The 19,639-nt window shown below is 36.4% G+C and overlaps 1 protein-coding gene across 1 annotated transcript in view; it reads left to right on the top strand.

The window, feature by feature from the left end:
* LOC141541511 (biotin-dependent 3-methylcrotonyl-coenzyme A carboxylase beta1 subunit-like) overlaps positions 1–19,639 on the top strand; it is a 59,960-nt gene that overhangs the window by 7,189 nt on the left and 33,132 nt on the right. Inside the window, exons 2-4 of the mRNA XM_074265671.1 lie at positions 5,435–5,762; positions 12,239–12,432; positions 19,332–19,510. Of these exons, the coding sequence (XP_074121772.1) occupies positions 5,440–5,762; positions 12,239–12,432; positions 19,332–19,510 (696 nt within the window). The 5' untranslated portion in view covers positions 5,435–5,439. The remainder of the gene's footprint in view (positions 1–5,434; positions 5,763–12,238; positions 12,433–19,331; positions 19,511–19,639) is intronic.

The following is a 19,639-nucleotide window of genomic DNA, read 5'->3' as shown; positions in this document are numbered from 1 at the left end:
CTCTGATCTCAGAGCCCCTCCCAGCGCAATGGGCGCAGTGTGCCCCTACCCCACCGTCTGTGCTGGTCTTTCTTATTCCTCCCCTGAGAACTGACCTTTCCTGTTGAAACTCCAGATTCTCTTCAGCTGGTAAGTCGTGCTTCCAGTCCTTGTGGTATCTATCAATCCTGAGCTAATTTTGAGACTTAATTTATCTAATTGGTTGTGAGGGAGTGAGGACGTTCACTGAGTCGTGTGTTTCCTCTCCGCCATCTTGGCTCCGCCCCCTCATTTGGTTTTTAAGATAATTTTTAATTCTTTAAAAATTCTTGCATCATAACTCTCAGGAATTCTAGCTGAATTTGTGTCCAGACTGTGTTTTTATTATGAGGCATTGCTTGCAGATCGTTTCGAGTCATACTTTTCATCTGAGTTTGTGTCTTAAGCAGCCTTATTAACATCAGTGCTCTTTATGGTAGTATTTTTTTTTTTTTGTTGTTGTTGTTGTTGTTTGTTTGATCAGTATTTCAACCTGTTTCCTAATTTCATCTTTATTTTAGGGCCATCCCCTGTGCATTTTTGGACTGCATATGAATGAGCTTGTGCCATTTGGTTGTTCTGCTGATTTTTGGGGGGGTGTTGAGGGTTATTCTATTCTAGAATCTCAGACACAACTCAAGATGAAAACATACAGATTTTTAAATTATTCCAGAGATGTCTGATGCAGAGCAAAGTTTGATCATTCTCTCTATAGCTACACACCTATCAGGTCTTGTCCCTGATTAGCATTTCAGTAGACTGTTGCTAGACTCAGCCAGAATCAGTTAGGGGGAAAGCTTTTTTAGGTTCCAAGTGCCAGTCTGTCAGGCTTTCTTTTGGCCTAGAGTTCTGTCCTGTTTATTAGGCTAAGTTTTAGCAGAGGTTACAACTTAGCCCTCACTATGTCCTGAGGTTAAAGCCATATAAGTACACTTGGGTGCTCAAGAGCCTAGGGCCATGATCACTCCTCAATCAGGAGACAACCCTTTGGTGAAGTCCCCTCTTCAGATCTAGGTCCCAGAGTTGGGGAACATATGCCAGAGTAGCCCGCTGACACTGGTTCCTGAATTTGTCACAGTCCCTTGGTTCTCCTGTGTAGGTTTGAAGGCACTTTTTACCTGACTCATTCTCCTTCATTTCCTTCTGTTGGAATGATCTGCTTGGCAGGTGGCAGCCAGATCCCCTCATCCGACTACAGAACTCTCTCATTGCCTCTCTACATTGAACTGGGTTGGAAGTGTGACTCACTATGATTTATTTTTCTTCCATCTCCCCTGATCAGAACTTGGTCTGGTACATTTTATACTTTCTAGATTCTTATGGAGGAGGCAAATTGGGAAGCTAAGCTATACTTCTACTTTGCCATCATGTCTTTGCCTCAGGCTAGCTATCACTTCTTTTCCAAGCTCCAATAAACTTAACTTGGAGGAAAAAGCTTGACTTTGGAAAAGATAAGGAGACACAGAAAATGGGCATGATTAAGAGCAGGAGGAAGACATCAGAAAAGAGCTAGCTTAAGTTTCCAGAAGTTGCAGAAGCTTGATCTGGCCAGAAAGTCCTGAGTTCAAGACCTGCCTATGGCTCTTACTGGCTGTTATCTTGGGTAAATGACAATTTCTTAGTGCTCCAGACAATTCACTGAGATTATAATCAGCAGAACAGATGCTGGATTTCACTGATAGTCAGTGTTTACTCATGGGGAATTCCTTATGATAATGAAGCTATAGCTTTTATACAAACACACACATATACTTATAATGTTCACACTTATATGTATATGTAAACACACACACATATATATGTATATTTATACACACACACATACACACACACATACATATATAGATTTACAAAGTTATTTTAGAGCTTTCTCCCAGTTTCTGGGAATCTAAAGAGAGGGGAGATGACCTCTTGTTTCAGGAATATTCTTGTTCAGGGAAATTCTTATCCAATGGGGTTTGATGTCCCTTCTGAGTCTGGAATGCTATGACTCTAAGAATTTGGTGGTCTAAACCAGACACTGAAAGTTGGGGGTCACAGTTTATAGGTTCCTATTGCAGGGATTTTGTGAAATCATAGATTCCCTGATTAAAAAAATCAAGGACAGCTAGAGAGCACCCTGTGTCCAGAGCCAAGAAGACCCATGTTCAGATATAACCAAATGTAACCTTAGACACTTACTAGTTATATGATCCCAGGAAATCATTTGTTTGCTTCAGTTTTCTCAACTGTAAAATGGGGCTAATAAAAACAATTCTCTTCCCAGGTTATTTTAAGCATCAAATGAAATACTAATTGTAAAGAGCTTGGTTAGCAAATTGTTTGGCACATGGCAGGTGCTTGATAAATGCACATTTCCTTCTTTCCTTTTAGAAATGGTGCAAATGACATAGCGATAACACTGATTTGATGTTTCCTTTCATGCAATTCAGGAGGAAACATTACTGATCCTTTTGCTAGAAGGTAAACTGCTTGAAGGAAGGAGCTTTTTCCTTTTGGCTCCAGCCCCAGTGGCTTGGCACAGTACTTCATACACACAGTGCCTCATAAATGCTTATTGAGTTAAATTAAGTTGGCCTTAAAGCCACAAATTTAACAGCATCGCCACACAGATCTAGGACTTCATTCTAGTATAATCCCCTCAATTTAACATGAGGAAAGTGGGCCCAGAATGTTGTTCAAGGTTCCAGGAGCAGGAAGTAGAAGGAAAGAATTTTCCTTTTGACACTAGGCTCAGTACCTTTCTTCTGGAAAGGCCATCTCTATTGTCTCACTTTTTTTTTTCCTGATGTTTTTGATAATTTGATCTTAAAATCTGTGTAGCCCTTGGCTCTTTGCTCTACATCTCACAGGGGCCTTTATCCAAAAGCAACACAATTCTAATCTCAGTGTTTTAACAAGATTAACAGGAGGGAATGAGTCTGGCTTCGTTCTATGAGTTGTATCCAATGGAAATGGAATGTCCTGGGGAGGCTTTGATTCTGAATGCCAAATGGATCCCATGGCAGGCCTGTTACACAAATAATTGGGCCACATCGATGGACATATATGTGCATTTCTACATGCACATCTGGGCTCCCAGAGTCTGATCCTTCTATATTCTCAGTGCTTGGCACTGAGTGCCTTTAATAAGTGATGGTAAGCTAACCTTACTCCTTGATTGATAGGACACAGTGACCTAAGATAAAGCAGTCTTAGGAGGTAAGGGAGGGACTTGAGTGCTCAAATTGGAAAGAATTGAATTTAAAGGGCAATGTTCTGGAATTGATTTGTAATGGAGGCCAGAGGTCATCGAGTTCAACCCCCTTGTTTTAGCCATAAGAAAACTGAAGCCCAGAAGGAACAAGTAAGTGATGGTACTTGGCTAGCAAGTTATGTCCACTAGCAGTATGGAAATAGAGGAGTTTAACATGTCATTGGGAGGATGGATTACACGTCTTCCTCGGGGGTCTTGTGAGTTTACTTCCAGTTCCAAAGTTTCAAATTATCCCGATGCAATAAAATAAATATTGCAATAAAGCGAATCATGAATTTTTTTGATTTTTTTCCACTGCATATAACAATTATATTTATATTACACTGTAGTCTATTAAATGGACATTAGTATTATGTCTAGGGAGACACATTTTAATTATTATCTTTAATTAAATTTTAATTAAAATAGGATCTTTGTTACTAAAAAAATGCTAGCCATCATCTGAACCATCAGTGTGTCATAATCAATTTCTTGCTTTGCTGTTGGCCATTGACTGATCAGGGTCGTGATTGCTGAAGACTGGTGTAGCTACATCAATTGGCTGCTGGTGGGTATTTTATCCACAGTAGAACTTCTTTCAAAATTGGAGTCTCTTGTCCCTGGAGAGGCCTTGATTCTGAAGAACAAATGGCCCCCATAACACACTTGTTACACATTGATCTCGTCTGTGTATCTTTGGGTCCTTGGTGGTAAGCTACACATAATTATTTGATATACAATTTAATGAAGAATTACTTAAAACATTACTACGTGTCTAACTCTGTTAATCATTGAGAGAATAATGAAGCCTCAAGAGCGGTTATTATCTAGAGAGCCGTTGATGCTGATTCTGGACAGTGACATGGGTCGATTGGAGGAAATCCAGGGTGTAGTCTTAGGACCTCCAAGAGAGATGCTCCCTAGTGTGTGAAGAAATGACTTTGGAATTAGTAACACTTGTCCTTGGCAAAGCCTGGCTGTGGAAACCTTCAAGATACCAACCTTTCAGTGCTCCAGGCAGTTTGCTAAGACTAGAATTTACAAAGCAGGTTGTCTCTGAATGTTTGAAGGTCTTTCTTCATTAGGAGATCACAGATCTGGTCCCAAAAAGAAAATTTTACAAGGGTTCTTTTCTCAGAACAACTCTGGAGGCTACAGATTTCCCCAACCTCGGGCTTTGAGAAGAGGCTGAAAAATGAGATGTTGTAGGGAGATTCTTGGCAAGTTCATTCCCCTTCTGCCTCTGAGATGTTCTGTGAGGTCAATGATCCTACTATTATTATGCTCACTTCATAGTTGTTTAAGAGTGGCACAAGACTGACTGTTGACTGCATTATTAGAGGGAAATCTCCACATTAATCAGGTTGTGGTTTCTTTGGTATATAGCAGATGGAGAAACTGAGATTCAGAGGCAGAAAAATTTGCCCAGGATCATAAGCCAGTCATGGTCAGAGTCTAGGATCTGAATCCAAGTTTTCTCACTTTGAGACCAATGGTCTTTTCCACTATACAGCCCTGCTTCTCTGAAGGTGGATATAAAGAACCCAAACTATAAATTGAAACAGAGGGAGAGTTAAGGCAAGGGGAGGGCACAAATATGCGATAAAGTGCCTTGGAGGTAGGAGACACAGTTGGCATTGGAGGTGCCTCTTTCTTTCCTAAGGCAAGATGTATTCTCTGCTCTTGGGATCCATTTTAAAAAAAGAATCTTTCTTTTTATGAACTTAATCATCAAACATTTTAACATAATGAAGAACAAAAAGAAATTTGCATATGAAACCATGAAATTCAATTATGTACATTCCTCCTCTCTCCCTCCCTTTTCCCCTTTTCCCTTCCTGCCTCCTCTCCTTCCCTCCTCCACTTCCTTCTCTCTCTCTTTCCTTCCTTCCTTCCTTCCTTTCCAAGGTGAGATTCCAAGGGTTATTGGACAGAAGCTCCCAAGGAAAAAGGCCTCGACAATTGCACAACTGGGTATATAACTGAAATCTGACTGTCTAGAATGCTTCAGGTGGCTAGTCCATAGACAAGGGACCAAACAGACCTGACTTTGGACTTTAGACAGATCAGGAACTGGGACAAAGGCTGATTAGTGATTCTACCTTCCAGGACGAGGGCTCAATGTGCCCTGCTCTCTTCTAAGTTGCAAGTTTCTCAGATATTTCTTGTAATTTCCCACAGGTATCATGTGGATGTTTATTCTCCCGAGGAAGCCCTTCTTTGATGCTAATATCCATTTGTTTCCAAGACTAGCAAGAGCTCACATCTATACCCTGACGTCTCAATGGCAGAACAAGACCTCAGTCCAGAAGAATTCCCAGGTGCTGTGTGCCACACAGTTTAGGAGAATGGCTGACCTCCCAGAAGACAATGCTCTGCCTACTTTTGGTTCAAAGAGTAGAAAATCCAAGGATAACTGGTCCTTTCCTGTAATAGATGGAAGCATTCATTGGGGACACAATGATATGATTGAAGCAAACTTGAGAAACAGTGAAGCTTGTATTCAGAGGTAATGGACTATTCACTAAGATTACCAAGGGGCTCAAAGAGAAATGATTATTATTTATATATCCAGAGGATCCACAGAACTGAGTTAAAACCATATTTATTTGCTTTCTAAAAAGCTAGTAATTATGATAATAATGATAGTAATACAAAAGATCAGAGGGAAGAAGACCCAATTTTTTTTTACAGCTTATTACCCTTTTATTATACTTCACTCCAATCTGCTCTACTCCAATCTAATTCCAAACAAATCCCCTTCAATCTTAACCAAGCCAAACCAATTCAACAAGCAATTACTAAGTTTACACTCTACACAAATAATTGTCTTGGGTATTAGAAATATTAAGGTAAAAATGAAATGTTCAATTGTGTCGGACTGGGGTGTTTTGGGGGCAAAGACACTGGAATGGCTTGCCATTTTTTTTCTCTAGCTTAATTTACTGAGGAGGGAACTGAGGCAAACACGGTTAAACAACTTGCCCAGCATCGCACAGCTACTAAGTGTCTGAGGCTGGATTTGAATTCAGTCTTCCTGATCCAGGCTCATGGTTTTATCCACTATGGTGGTACCTAGCCACTTTGCATTCATATGAGGGATACTAAGGCAAAACTGAAAAGTCCTGTCTTCTAGAAATTTCCAGTTTACTGGGGATCCAACAGCTGTACAGACAAATTATTTAGATACACACACATTTATAATTTATTATTTTATATTATAATACACATGTGTTGTAGTGTCAATTCATGTAGATCTTTCCATATCTCCCAGTATTCATCATACTTGTCTCATAACATGTTAACATTTTATTATATCCGTGTACTCCATTTTGTTTATAAATTCCCCATTTGTTGGGCATGGACTTTGTTTCCAATTCTTTGCTATCACAAAAAGGGCTGCTATAAATATACAGGGATTTACTTTTTTTTTTTTTTTTTTTTTTTTTATCAATGATCTAAGGCATAAGCCTAGTAATGGAATTACCATTGGGATAATTTCAAATTGCTTTTCAAAATAGTTATATTCATTCACAAGTTTACCAATAATGCCCTAGTGTACCTATCTTTATACAACTCTTCTGTTATTGACTGTTCTTATCTTTCTTATTTTTTGCCAATTTTCAATATGTGAGCTGAAAATTCAAGATCGTTTCAATGTATATTTCTCTTATTATTTATGATTGTGAACATTCTTTCATATATCCTTTGGCCATTTTTCAAGAATGACTTTAATATTTACATTATATAGAGACATATGTGCACATATACATGCATATAATACACATTGTTTTTATATCTTATATAAAATATTCTTATCAGAGAATTTGGATAAAGAAAATTTCACCCTGATTTCTTTAAACCACTTCCCTTTTTATCCTTGGTGTATTAGTGTGTGTGTGTGTGTGTGTGTGCGTGTGTGTGTGTGCGCGCGCACAGCTTTTCAATTACATGTAATCAAACTAACCTGCTTTATCTTTTTGTAATTGCCATTATCCTTTGTTTAATAAGAATACATTTACTCATAACTGTGAGAAATACTTGATCTTCCAATTATTTTATGGTATGATCTTTATTATGAAGGCTATATATTCATTTAGAATGTATTGTGGAATATAGTTTCAGGGATTAGCTATACCTAATTTCTGCTAGACTACTTTCTGCTTTTTCTATCAGTTTTTATCAAATAGGGAATTCTTTCCTAAGTAACATATTTTTTGGTTTATTGAAATGAGGAATTATTGAGTACCATTGTTCTTGTCTGATCGTCTAATCTGCCTTGATTTTTTAACCAATGCCAGTTGATTTTGATGATGGCTGCTTTATAATGTAGTTTGACAACTGAAAATGCTATTCTTTCAATCATAATAAGTTCAAATTAAAAAAAAAAACTTTTCTGTCTTTTTCTTATAAGAATTTTATTCATTTCACTTCATTGTTTATCTCCTCTTTCTAGACTTTCAATCATGGCTCTTATATTTTTAGTCCTTCTTTAGTCTATTCCTTTTAGAATTAAAACTTCTAAGGTACCTATTTTGAATTCCTTCCTCTAAATTCCTTCTATATTAATCTTTCCTTGTGTTCTCTCCCCCTTTTTCTGTTGTACCTCATTTCTCAGAAACATTAAGTACTATGGGTTATCACCCATAGGATATCTCTATTGAGAAGACATTCTCCAATGATAGAAAATTTTTATCCATAATTGTGTAATCCATTATTAACCTTTATTCTCTCAAGATAAGTTTTCTCTATTTTCTTGAAATCTCCTCTACTGGGTGTCAGTTGCCCCTAAGAATTCTGATTTCCCTTATTCTGAGGTGGGATGAATGGTCCTTGAAATACCATATTCCTGCAAATCCTATCCATATGATTTCTCCTTTCATACAAAATTTCTCTTCTTGAATAAGAGCATTTACCATTTTAACCCTTGCCACCATTAAAACAGGATTTCTCCCCTTTTTACCCCCCATTTCAATCTCTCTCCCATTCTTCTGTAGGATCTAACAATATATGTGAGCTAACAATAGTTGCTAACATTTATATAGTGTTTACTATGTGCAGACATTGTGTTGAATGTTTTATACTTATCTGTTCTTCACTACAACTCTGGAAGTAGACTACTATTTTTCCCACTTTGCAGATAAAGAAACTGAACAAATTGAGATTGAATGACTTGCACAGGGTCATATAATTAATAAACATCTGAATCCAGATTTGAATTCAGGTCTTCCAGACCTGATGCTAGCTAATCTAGCTATTCTGTTTAGGAAAAACTAGTAGTGTTTATCTACTTTCCATCTGTTGCTCTGCCTGGGATAAACTCATCACTTCCAATCACATCAACATGCTGTTAACTCAAGTCTTAAGTGAAATCATCTCAGCCTTCTCTTTCCTTTAATTGGAGGCCTGGAGGTTGTCAACTATGTCAGAGACTGGAGAGAAAATGCAGAAATCTGACTCTCAGTTCATTCTTCCTGTTTTCAACTCCAGAGCAAGATTTTCTTCTTTCCCTTTCTTCTTTTGTGTTTTCTCCCATTAGAGTGTAAGCTCCTTAAGGACAGGGTCTTGTCTTTCTTTTTATTAATAATATTCCCAGCACTTAGAACAGTGACTGGCACATAGTAGATATTTAATAAGTGTTTATTAAATTCGATTAGATTTCCTTCATTGTTAGGGTTTGATTTTATTAGGGTATATCACACATTTTCCCATTTTCTTCTCTCCCTTTTATGAATTTCTGATGCTATATAAAGTTGATAAAAATGACATTTTGGGCTTGTTTCTCTCTAAGCATTTCTGACTTCTGTTTTCACCCTTGTTTTCCTGTGTGCATTTAGAAAGAAATCTCTTATTTTTTGTTGTTATTTTTTTGTTGTCATTCTTGGTTGCTGTATTTGTTTACTTTTCTTATATCTATTGGTTGAGATATTTGAAAATTGAATAATTACCTCAGGTCTGGTTTTATTTTAAGGAATGTTTCAAGTGCCTCCTTTTATTGAATATCAATCTTTTTCTTAACTTGGGGTGCATCTTGAGTTCCTTTGCTTTTCAGAAACCATTAACCCATTCTCTAATGTGGTTTCTAGTGGGTAAAGAATAGTTGTTTTATGTTGTCTGAAATTCATTTCCTGTATTTTTGAAAGTCTTCCTTCTGGTCACTTTTAGGATTTGTTGTTTGTGGTTAAATTTAACCACTATGCATCTTGGAGTTTGTAGTATACATTTTTTTTCTTCCTCTCAAGGTGATTTGTGAATTCTTTTGATTGACACTTTGTTTTCTACATCCAGAATTCTAGGAGATGTCCTTGTTTTATTTCTTGCATTGTGGTGTTCAAGCTTTTTATCTTGCTTTATTCTAGTAGACAATCCTTAAGTTGTCTCTATACATCCTGTCTTTGAGATCAATAGGTTTTGCTTCTAAATGTGATCGTTTTAATTCAAAGGTTTTGCTTTTTTGTTTATCTTCTTCCAGATTATCCTTTACCTCTGGGTACTGAATTCCCACATCTTTACATCACTCACTAATTCTCTTTGTCCTTCAGTTTTCTGGGTACTATTCTGCTGACCAAGCCTTTGCAAACTTTTTCCCTTTGCTATTCCACAGAAGCTGGGAGCAGGGAGTAAAGAGAGAGAGAGTGAGTGAGTGTTAGTTAGTTGTACTGTGTTGCAATCCTATATATTGGCTAGTGCCAGCTATGCTGGAACATTTTGAGAAGAGGATAAGAAGATGTTGCGTAAGCACATCAGAATCTATTCATTAACTTTCTTTTCTCCTACATTAAGCAATCATTCCCTATTTGGTTTCTTGGTGTCCTAGAACATGTTGTTATTGGTTAGTCAATGCAGTTGTATTCAACTCTGCATTTAGGATTTTCCTGGCAAAGATTCTGGAGTAGTTTGCCATTTCCTTCATTAGCTTATTTTACAAATAAGGAAACTGAAGCAAATAGAGTTAAGGGACTTGTTGAGGGTTTTGCAATGACTGTTTAGGGTCAGATTTGAATTCAGGAAGATAAGTTTTTCTGACTTCAGGCCCAGAATTCTATCCACTGTATCATCTGAGTGCCCTGTCCTAGACCATGAAGTCAGTTAAATTTGTTTTACTTCTTCTATATAATTAATGTTATAAAATGTTTGAGAACATAAGAATTTAGAAGCCAATGTTTAGTCCTGTATACTATTATTCTTATTGGTTTAACACAAGACAATTTACGCTTCCCCCATCAGAAACCACAAATTCAAACTGAATGTTATTTAAAGAGAAAAAGAGCTCAAGATACATCCCAGTGGGAAATACTGTGAAAATGAATTAAATAATGAGAAAATACGGATGTTCAGTAAAAAGAACAGTTGAAACATCAGTAGCTGTCAAATGTTTTATTTTGACTTGTTTTGTTTTTTAAACTATGTCTCCATATTTGCTTAGACTGGAAGTGTAATGGCACTCACAGGCCCACACCCAATACTGATAATCATGAAGTTTATCTTGCTCTGTTTTCCTACTTTGGTCTGTTACTACTTTAGTAGGCAGCCTAGAGGTCATTGACTCCATGGGTTTATCATATTGGGGCTAGAATTGATGCTTTAGTCCTATTGAACTTAATACTCTTGCACTCAAGTAATCCAATCCATCAGCCTATTTTTACTGTTGCTTTGTCTAAAATCATAATTGCATAATTGCCTTTTTTGTGTTTGTATGAAGCATGATGCTGTTTAGCCCCACATTTTGATCTTTTTGTTTCAAGTGAGTTTCTTGTAAATAACATGTTGTATTTTATTTTCTAATCCATTCCACTAACTTCTTCCATTTTATGGGTGAGTCCATCCCACTCACATTTACTGTTATGATTGTTAAATGTTTATTTCCCTTCATTCTTTTCTCTTATACTTTATCTTCTTTCCCTATTTATTTCAGTTATTAATTTCCCTTTTCTTCTTAATCGTATCTTTACTATCCCCTTTCAAAGCTTGTTTTGCTTATGACCATTCCCTCACTAAATCTACCCTCTGTCTTATTTATCCTTTTCCCTAATTTCTTTCTATTTCTATCGCTGTTGAGTCAAATATATTTTATATAAAACTCTCTCTCTGTGTGTGTGTGTGTGTGTGTGTGTGTTCATATGTTCTGTTCTGTGATCAACTTGAATAAATGTGAATTAAAAGTAATGCCTGCTCTTCCTACTCCTTCTCTGTTGGCATATAGTTCTACTCACATAATCCAATTATGTGCTTTAATAAGTTCCTCTATCTTTTTCTCCCATATTCCCTTATTGTCTCCTCTTCCCCTACATTTTATTATTTTTTTTCATACATTTTCAAATATAACAAACTATGTATGTGTCTTCTATCTCAACTAACTACCTCTCTGACTTTTTAAGAAATTAATATTCTTAAAGAATCATTTTTTAATATTTCTCATCTCCATGAGAAGTTAAATATCCCATATCTACTTTATGACTACACATTGGTTTATTTTCTCATCTAAAATATACAAATGATCTCCACCAAAGTAACCTCAGCTTTGTGCCACACTGTGGAGTAATGGAAGAGAAAAAATGGATTTGGAGACAAATTACCTGGGCATGAATCAATCTTTTGATGCTTACTCCCTGTGTAACCTGGTTAAGTCACTTAATTTTTCTGAGCCTCAGTTTCCTCCTGTGTAAACAGAGGAGGTCAGATTAGATGTTCTTTTAAGTCTCTTCTAACTCTAAATCTATGACTCTCTGATTAAACTGGAGCCTGCTTTCTGGGTCACTAACCCAAATCTTTCCTCACTGTGCTAATATTCATAATACTGACCTCATGGTGTTGTGAAAATTAATGGAGGAAATGCAGATTAAGTACTTTATAAACTTTAAAGCACTATGTAATTTTCTGTAATAGTAATAATAACAATGATTACGATAAACATATTAAAATTTTAACATACTAAAATTTAAAAAATACATTGTCACAGATCCTTTATCATCTTTTGGAAAGCAGATATTTAGAGTTGCTTGGAAAGGTCTGCCAGAGAAAAGAAACGAGCATCCTAAGACACACTCAAGACAACCACAAGCTGTTGGCCCGTGACCGTCTCAGGCTGGTTCTAGATGATGATACCTTCTTTGAGCTTTCCCCACTGGCTGGCTATGATTTACCCTATGGTACAATCTCAAATGCTGGCTGTCTCACTGGTGAGTTGAAGAGGCTAACTCTCATTTGTCTCTATTGGGAAATCTGGGCTCTTGCTCTGCCATCTTGCCTGAGCCAGGGTTCAAGTTGTAACATAACAGGTGCCATTCAACTCCAAGTTGAAGATAGGGAAGTTGTCTATTTCTTCAATTTTCTTGGTGTGTTTTAGATCACTAGTTATATACTTGGTTTCTTGGGAAGGATTTATATATATATTTATTGAGCAAATTATTTAAGACTTTGACCAACAACAGTTAATGAACTAGGTTAGTTGAATCTAATATATGCACCACAACTAGATCAATCTTTCTAAAAAAAAGCTACTCCTTTTTTTCCCCATGAGTCCCCATGTAAAGCCTTATCTTTGTGTACTCAATTATCTTTTAATAGAGCAGTGGTAGAAACTATTGATTTTCAGTCAAAAAAGTCATCAGAAGATAGCAAGCCCCACTCTCTGAAGCCATAAGTAGGTATACTCACACTCCATGGGGTTACAGCCCTAATATTCTTCCAAAGCAAATTCCACTTTCTGAAATCTGATCACATTGACTGGGGCACTCAATAGATTAACCCTTGCATTGTCTGTTTTCTGACAAAGTCTATGTCTCTAAAGACTTGGGAAGAGAAAAAGCTATTGAGGGAATGAAGATGGAGAACAGAAGCAAGAGAGAGAGGAATATCTTCAGCAGCTACAGATGAAATATTCTTCCCAGGAGACAGACTCTAAGTCCTTTTAAATATTAATTTATTAATTAATTTTACAAACTCTTAGTCTTGGAGTGGCTGGAGCCTTTGCCTTTCTCCAGCCCACTACTTATCTTATTGAGAGAATCCATCACAGATCCATCTGATTTAAGACTACTTGGAGAAATAGCTCACTCTCTGATTCTCCTTTCACCACATATGACTGATGGGATGATCTGTTGCTAAGAGTTTCTCAGCTATTTAAAATTTTGTGTACTGGATAATTTGCATTTTTGACAAGGACTTAGTAGATAAAAATAAAATAATTTTAATTATGTCCTGCATAGCTGTTTTTGTTATAGAAAGTTGGAGAGGGAGGGGAAAATGTGGATAACTGATTATACTAAATTCAAATGAAGGAGACAATATCTTCCCAGATTGTTCATTGGCAGATTTCCTCAGAGCAATTTTATAAATTTTATTTATAATCTGCATTTTTAGGCTTCTTAGTTTTGTGGACAAAAGTAACCATGTAGAATCAGGACCTTTGACTGAGACTCGAATTCTTATGAACCAATGTCTCCAAAAATATCAATGACTTTTTTTTCCCAGAGGCCTTTGGACTTTTCTTCAACTTCCAAGGTGGGGAAAGGGGAATAAAGACTTTAAGGGGAGGTCCTAACCTGAGCATGGGTGTAGTGGGTAGAGATTGGGCATGATCATTTCTGACATATCACTTTAAAGTGAGAGGGGGCAAAAAGGACCCTTTCTACAAACTATTCTCTACAATGATGTCTACTAGATATTGTATGTGTATAGGGAATTTATGTGTATATGTTTGCATGCACATGTATGTATATATAGTCTAGATGCCTATATAATGCAATACTATATAGATGTATATATCCACATGTATACATAACACATACATATGTACAAGTATAAAAACATGTACATGTATATAATGTTATATAATCCTTGAACTGAATGGCATTATGACATATGCATTGTGACAATATTCATAATCATATTTTACATTTTATGTATACATCTAAATTTTTTTTTAATTATAGCTTTTTATTTATAAGATATATGCATGGGTAATTTTTAAGCATTGACCCTTGCAAAACCTTCTGTTCCAACTTTTGCCCTCCTTCCCCCCACTCCCTCCCCTAGAGGGCAGACAGTCCCATACATGTTAAATATGTTAAAGTATATGTTAAATACAATGTATACATACATATCCATTCAGTTATTTTGCTGCACAAGAAAAATCGGACTTAGAAATAAGGTAAAATTAACCTGAGAAGGAAATAAAAAATATAAGTGGTAAAAACAGAGGGATTGGAAATGCTCTGTTGTGGTTCACACTCATTTCCCAAAGTTTTTTGCTGGGTGTAGCTGGTTCTCTTCATTATTGAGCAAATGGAACTGATTTGGTTCATCTCATTGTTGAAGAGAGCCATATATACATCTAATTTTGAGGAAAATAAAGAATCTTCATGATGTAGCCACACACATATATGATCAAAATCATCTAATGTAGCTATATCTTGAGGACTTTAAAGGATCAGCCTTCAACATGTCTAAAAGATCATGGGATTTACTCCTACCAAAATTTGACAATTGAGGCAATATCATTAATTATAAACCCATGGATCCATGTGCCTACTTTCCCATTTCTACAAAATCTTTAGAACAATCTATGCATATATTCAGGATATTCTTAATGAAAATAAGAGGTTCCAGGAAATCCCCAAAGCTTTCCTACAGAAAAGCTCTCACTACAATCCCCCAATTGCTTGGACGAGGCTTCTATTTGTTGAGCATATAAAAGATATTTTATCTGGTCAAACAATATACTGCTTCTCCAATCATGTTTCTTGTAGCATTAAAAATCTTAAAGGATTTCTGGATAGATGTGACCACAGAGAAAAAATGTTTATAAATCACTAAATAGAAATACCAAGTGAAGAATGGAACAGGAAGTCAGAAGGCATTTGTCAATGCTGTGAAAGAACTCCAAAAAGAAGAGAGATTCCCCAGAATGTATGGGGTGGGTAAGCATCTCTGGTGTGAGAACTGCTAATCCATCTTTGGTATCTGCTTGCTACTCACGGCTCATCTGTGACTTCAAGAAGCTTTAGCAAGTACAGTGTTCACTCCCTGGTAAAACCATCTCAGAAAACAGCAAATCAGCTTGAAGGCAATTGAGGAGCCTCAAATCCATTGGTGAGTTAGGGGGATGGCCATCCCAAGCATGTGAAGATCTTCCCTAGCGGAATAAGGGAATAAGAACAAGTAGTTTCAATGGCTATTGGAAAGTGGTTGAAGCCAGATTTTTAGAGAACTTAGAGTTTGGTCAGCCATCAAAGATACCAAAGCCACCCACTAATCCCGGGCCACCATGGCCTGACTTGTGCCTTGCTACTGTACTTTAATGATTTAGGAAGAAAGAGGGAGGCTGATGATTTTGTGCAACTCTGTCTTATTTAAGTCCAGATCATACAGAAGATACCTCATGATGCCTTTCCTCTTGAAAGATGAAGGATTGCATTTTTAGGCTTCTTAGTTTTGTGGACAAAAGTAACCATGTAGAATCAGGACCTTTGACTGAGACTCAAATTCTTATGAACCAATGTCTCCAAAAATATCAATGACTTTTTTTTCCCAGGGGCCTTTAGACTTTTCTTCAACTTCCAAGGTGGGGAAAGGGGAATAAGGACTTTAAGGGGAGGTCCTAATCTGAGCAGGGGTGTAGTGGGTAGAGATTGGGCATCATCATTTCTGACATATCACTTTAAAGTGAGAGATAGGGGGCAAAAAGGACCCTTTCTACAAACTATTCTCTACAATGATGATGACAGCTCTATATGATGTATACATTTTTAGTTATATATACACATACAACATGTACATGAATTTATATATGTACATATGTACATAGGATTCCAAGGAATGAAGTTTCCAAATATCTGACAGAGATTAGGAAATATGTGTGTATGTGTGTGTTTGTGCATACACAGACACCCAGATGTAGATATTAGCTAGAGGGGTAGATCTTCCTCCATCTCAAATCTCCTTTCTGTGTACTTGATCTAGCACAAATGATCTTTTCAAGTTTGTTTCCTTTTGTGCTTCTTGTATATCCTAGTGTTACCTGCTATGATGGTAGAACCCAAACATAGTGGATTCATTTTCATTAATAGAGAGAATAATTTATTAAAATAATATCGATTGACCCTATTTTTAGTTTCCATTCCTCTCCTGGTTTCATTTTAAATGTTCTGAGGATATTATTAATATAACTCAATACGTTTATAGTTTACCTAATGTTGAATTGCCTTTGATTAATTTGTATTGATACAACCTAGTTTGGGTGAATATATTTATTATTGTCTTTTTTGGTTAATATTTTATTGCATATTTTGCTTCAATATTCTTTAACAATATTGGTTAATAATCATCTTTCTCTGCTTTATCTCACCATTTTGGTGGTTATCTCACAGAAAGATTTTGAAATAATGCCTTTTTACTCTATCACCCTATGTAAGATTCTACCAATCAGTTTAATTTAATCCAGCACTGTCTTTGGGTTCACATCCCTCAGTTTGGCAAGGACAAAAAGTTTTTGCTGACTAAAGTACTTTCTAGGCTTTTGGCCAGTTCACTTTTTAAAAATTGTTTTAAATTAGAGAAGCTTCCTCAGGAAATGGTGATACCTCACGCTAATGTCTGTCTTTTGACATCAATAGCTTGTTTAAATAGTTGAGAGTTAGATGCTGTGTCTTCTATTTTGTATCAGTTGGTATTGATTTTTATCTTTGCTTTAAGAAATGGATAGTATGATTATATGCAGAGAGATGATTTAGAAATAATCTCCATGTGGACAACCAGTCACATACTTCTTATTAAGATGGAGTCAATATGTTTGTGTGAGAGTAATTTTATTTTATGCTCACCATACCTAGTGCTTCTGACTATCTGCTTTTAGAAAGCACATTGGATTTTTGAACAATAGACCTAAACAAGTTTATAGATTTCCGAAAATCATATTCTTAAAAGTAAGATATATTTTCTAACATTTTCACTGCCCTTGTTATCCCTTTCTAGCTTTGTTTTGAAATTATTAAGGATTTAAGGGAGGATCTTAAAGAATTCTATATAGAATTTCTCTACCTCCTCATCCTATACCACATATCTTGACATATCAACACATTTTAAGTTCTTTAAAAACCTAGATGTTCTATACAAATACTTATCATTTTTGGAGTAGTCTTTTTTACATTTTCTTATAATGAAAACTGCTATATAAGATAATTACATACCCTATAAAATTATTTTTTCTTCTCTTCAACAGAGAACCAAGAGTTATTTGGCATTTTTCTTTGTTTCATGGGTTCTCAGGACTAAGAATCTATCATCCAGTGGCCAGACTCCTGGTGATAAGCCTCTCCACATTTTATCAGCCAACAAACATTTATTAAAGGCCTCCTGTGGATAAGGCACTGTGCAAAGCATTGGGGATTCAAAGTAGGGAAAAAATCCTTACATGGTCTCTGTCCTTAATGAACTCCCAGACTAATGGGGGAAACAAAATGCAAACAATTATATAAAAAACAAGTTATAGACAGGATACATTGGTGATTGTCTCAGGAAGAAGGCACTAAGATTCTGGAGGATTGGGAAAGGCTTTTGACCAGATGTGGGACTTTAGCTGAGATTCAAAGGAAGCTAGAAAGCAGAAGTTAGGAGGGAGAAAATACAGGAAGAACACCAAGGAGATCAGTGTTATTGGATTGTGGACTATATGGAAGGGAGTAAGATGTAAGAAAAATAGAAATGCAGAAAAGGCCAGATTATTTAGAGCTCTAGAACCAGAGGATTTTATATTGGATCTTGGAATTAATAGGAAATAATTAGAATTTATGAAATGGAGGAGCAGTGCTAAGTTTTTGGAAGATCCATTTGGCAACTGAGTGGAGGAGTTGGGAATTGGGGGGGGGGAGAATGCAGTGGGGAGAAATGAGTCAGAGCCATCATGAAGCTATCTGAATACTCCAAAAGGGATGTAACAAGTGTTTTGCCCAGTTTGATAACTGTCAGAGGAGAGAAGCTTTTCCTTTCTTTGAAATCCTGATGCAGCAGTTTTAATTATAAGTAGTTATTATGGACAAGACATTTTATGAAGGTAGAAATTGAAGTTGGGGTGTGGGTAAAGGATTTGGGGGAATTGATTAATTTTATACATATTGAGTTTAAGATATTTACTAGAGATTCAAAATTAATGGTCAGCAGAGAGGTTGGGGTAGAATAAGTAAATGTGAGAATCATCAACACTGTCAATTAGCATTTATTAAGTGCTTGCTGTATGCTAAGCACTTTGTAGAGATGGTGGGTTAAAGGGCAGGAATTGAGTATGATTGATTTAATCTTACAAAAAGATGTTAACTCAGTGGAATTGATAAGACAATGGTTATCTAGTTTAGCATGTGAATTCTCTAGTTCAGCATGATTGATTTAATCTTACAACAAATAATGGTTCCCTAGTTATATAATGATTGATTTATAATCAGTATAGTGTAATGATGTAATTGTAATAGAATATATAAGCTGGGGACAAACTCAGCCAGAGACAGAGAAGATTTGACCAGCCTCCTGGTGGCTCTCCTGCCTCTTGCATTTCCCCCACTGAAACCAAGACCTGTTGTAAAGGGCCTCCAGAATGGATCTTGGTTTCAGTGCAGGAGGCAGGAGAGCCACCACATGGGTCTCTCTTAAGTTGGAAATACAGAAATGACGAATTCATGAGAAATGATCAGATTACTAAAAGAAATAATATATGGGAAGGGAATAAAGGCCCAGGATAAAAGACTGGGGGACAGGACTGACTTAGATGAAGATATGACAAAGGAGACAGAGGAGTGGCTTGCAGGAGGAACACCAGGAGAAAACAGAATTATTAAAATTTAGAGAAAAGAAAGTTTCAGGAAGAGGAAGATTGTGTCAAAGTCAAGGTCAAGAAGGATCTAAGAGAAACACAAACAGGAAACATTTGCTTCCCTCAAAGTGTTTTACATTCTCTGGGAGGAGCATATAATACAGTATGGAAACCACATTAACTCTTGTGACTAGTTAGACACTTTAAATCTAATTTAACAATTTGTGTTTGGGGAGGGGGATTGAATTAAATAGCCAAATGTACATTATCCCATAGGAATTGGGAAAATATGTGGAGTGTGGTGCATGTTGATTGCCAGTGATGCAACAATGAAGGGAGGAACTCTGTATCCTATCACAGTGAAGAAACATCTTCGAGCTCAAAACATTGCAATTTTGAACCGTTTGCCAACAGTGTATTTGATGGACAGTGGAGGAGCATTTCTGCCCCTACAGGTATTTTCCCAGAAAATTAAATCAATAAGCACTTATTAAATGCCTACTCTATGCACCCTAAGTGTTGAGGATATAAAACAGCCTCTGTTTCCAAAGAACAACATTTCATTGGGGGAAACAATATGTACA

The sequence above is a fragment of the Sminthopsis crassicaudata genome, chromosome 4 (assembly GCF_048593235.1).
Source record: "Sminthopsis crassicaudata isolate SCR6 chromosome 4, ASM4859323v1, whole genome shotgun sequence".
In the NCBI taxonomy this organism is placed as follows: domain Eukaryota; kingdom Metazoa; phylum Chordata; class Mammalia; order Dasyuromorphia; family Dasyuridae; genus Sminthopsis; species Sminthopsis crassicaudata.
This window is presented reverse-complemented; position numbering and strand designations above follow the sequence as displayed.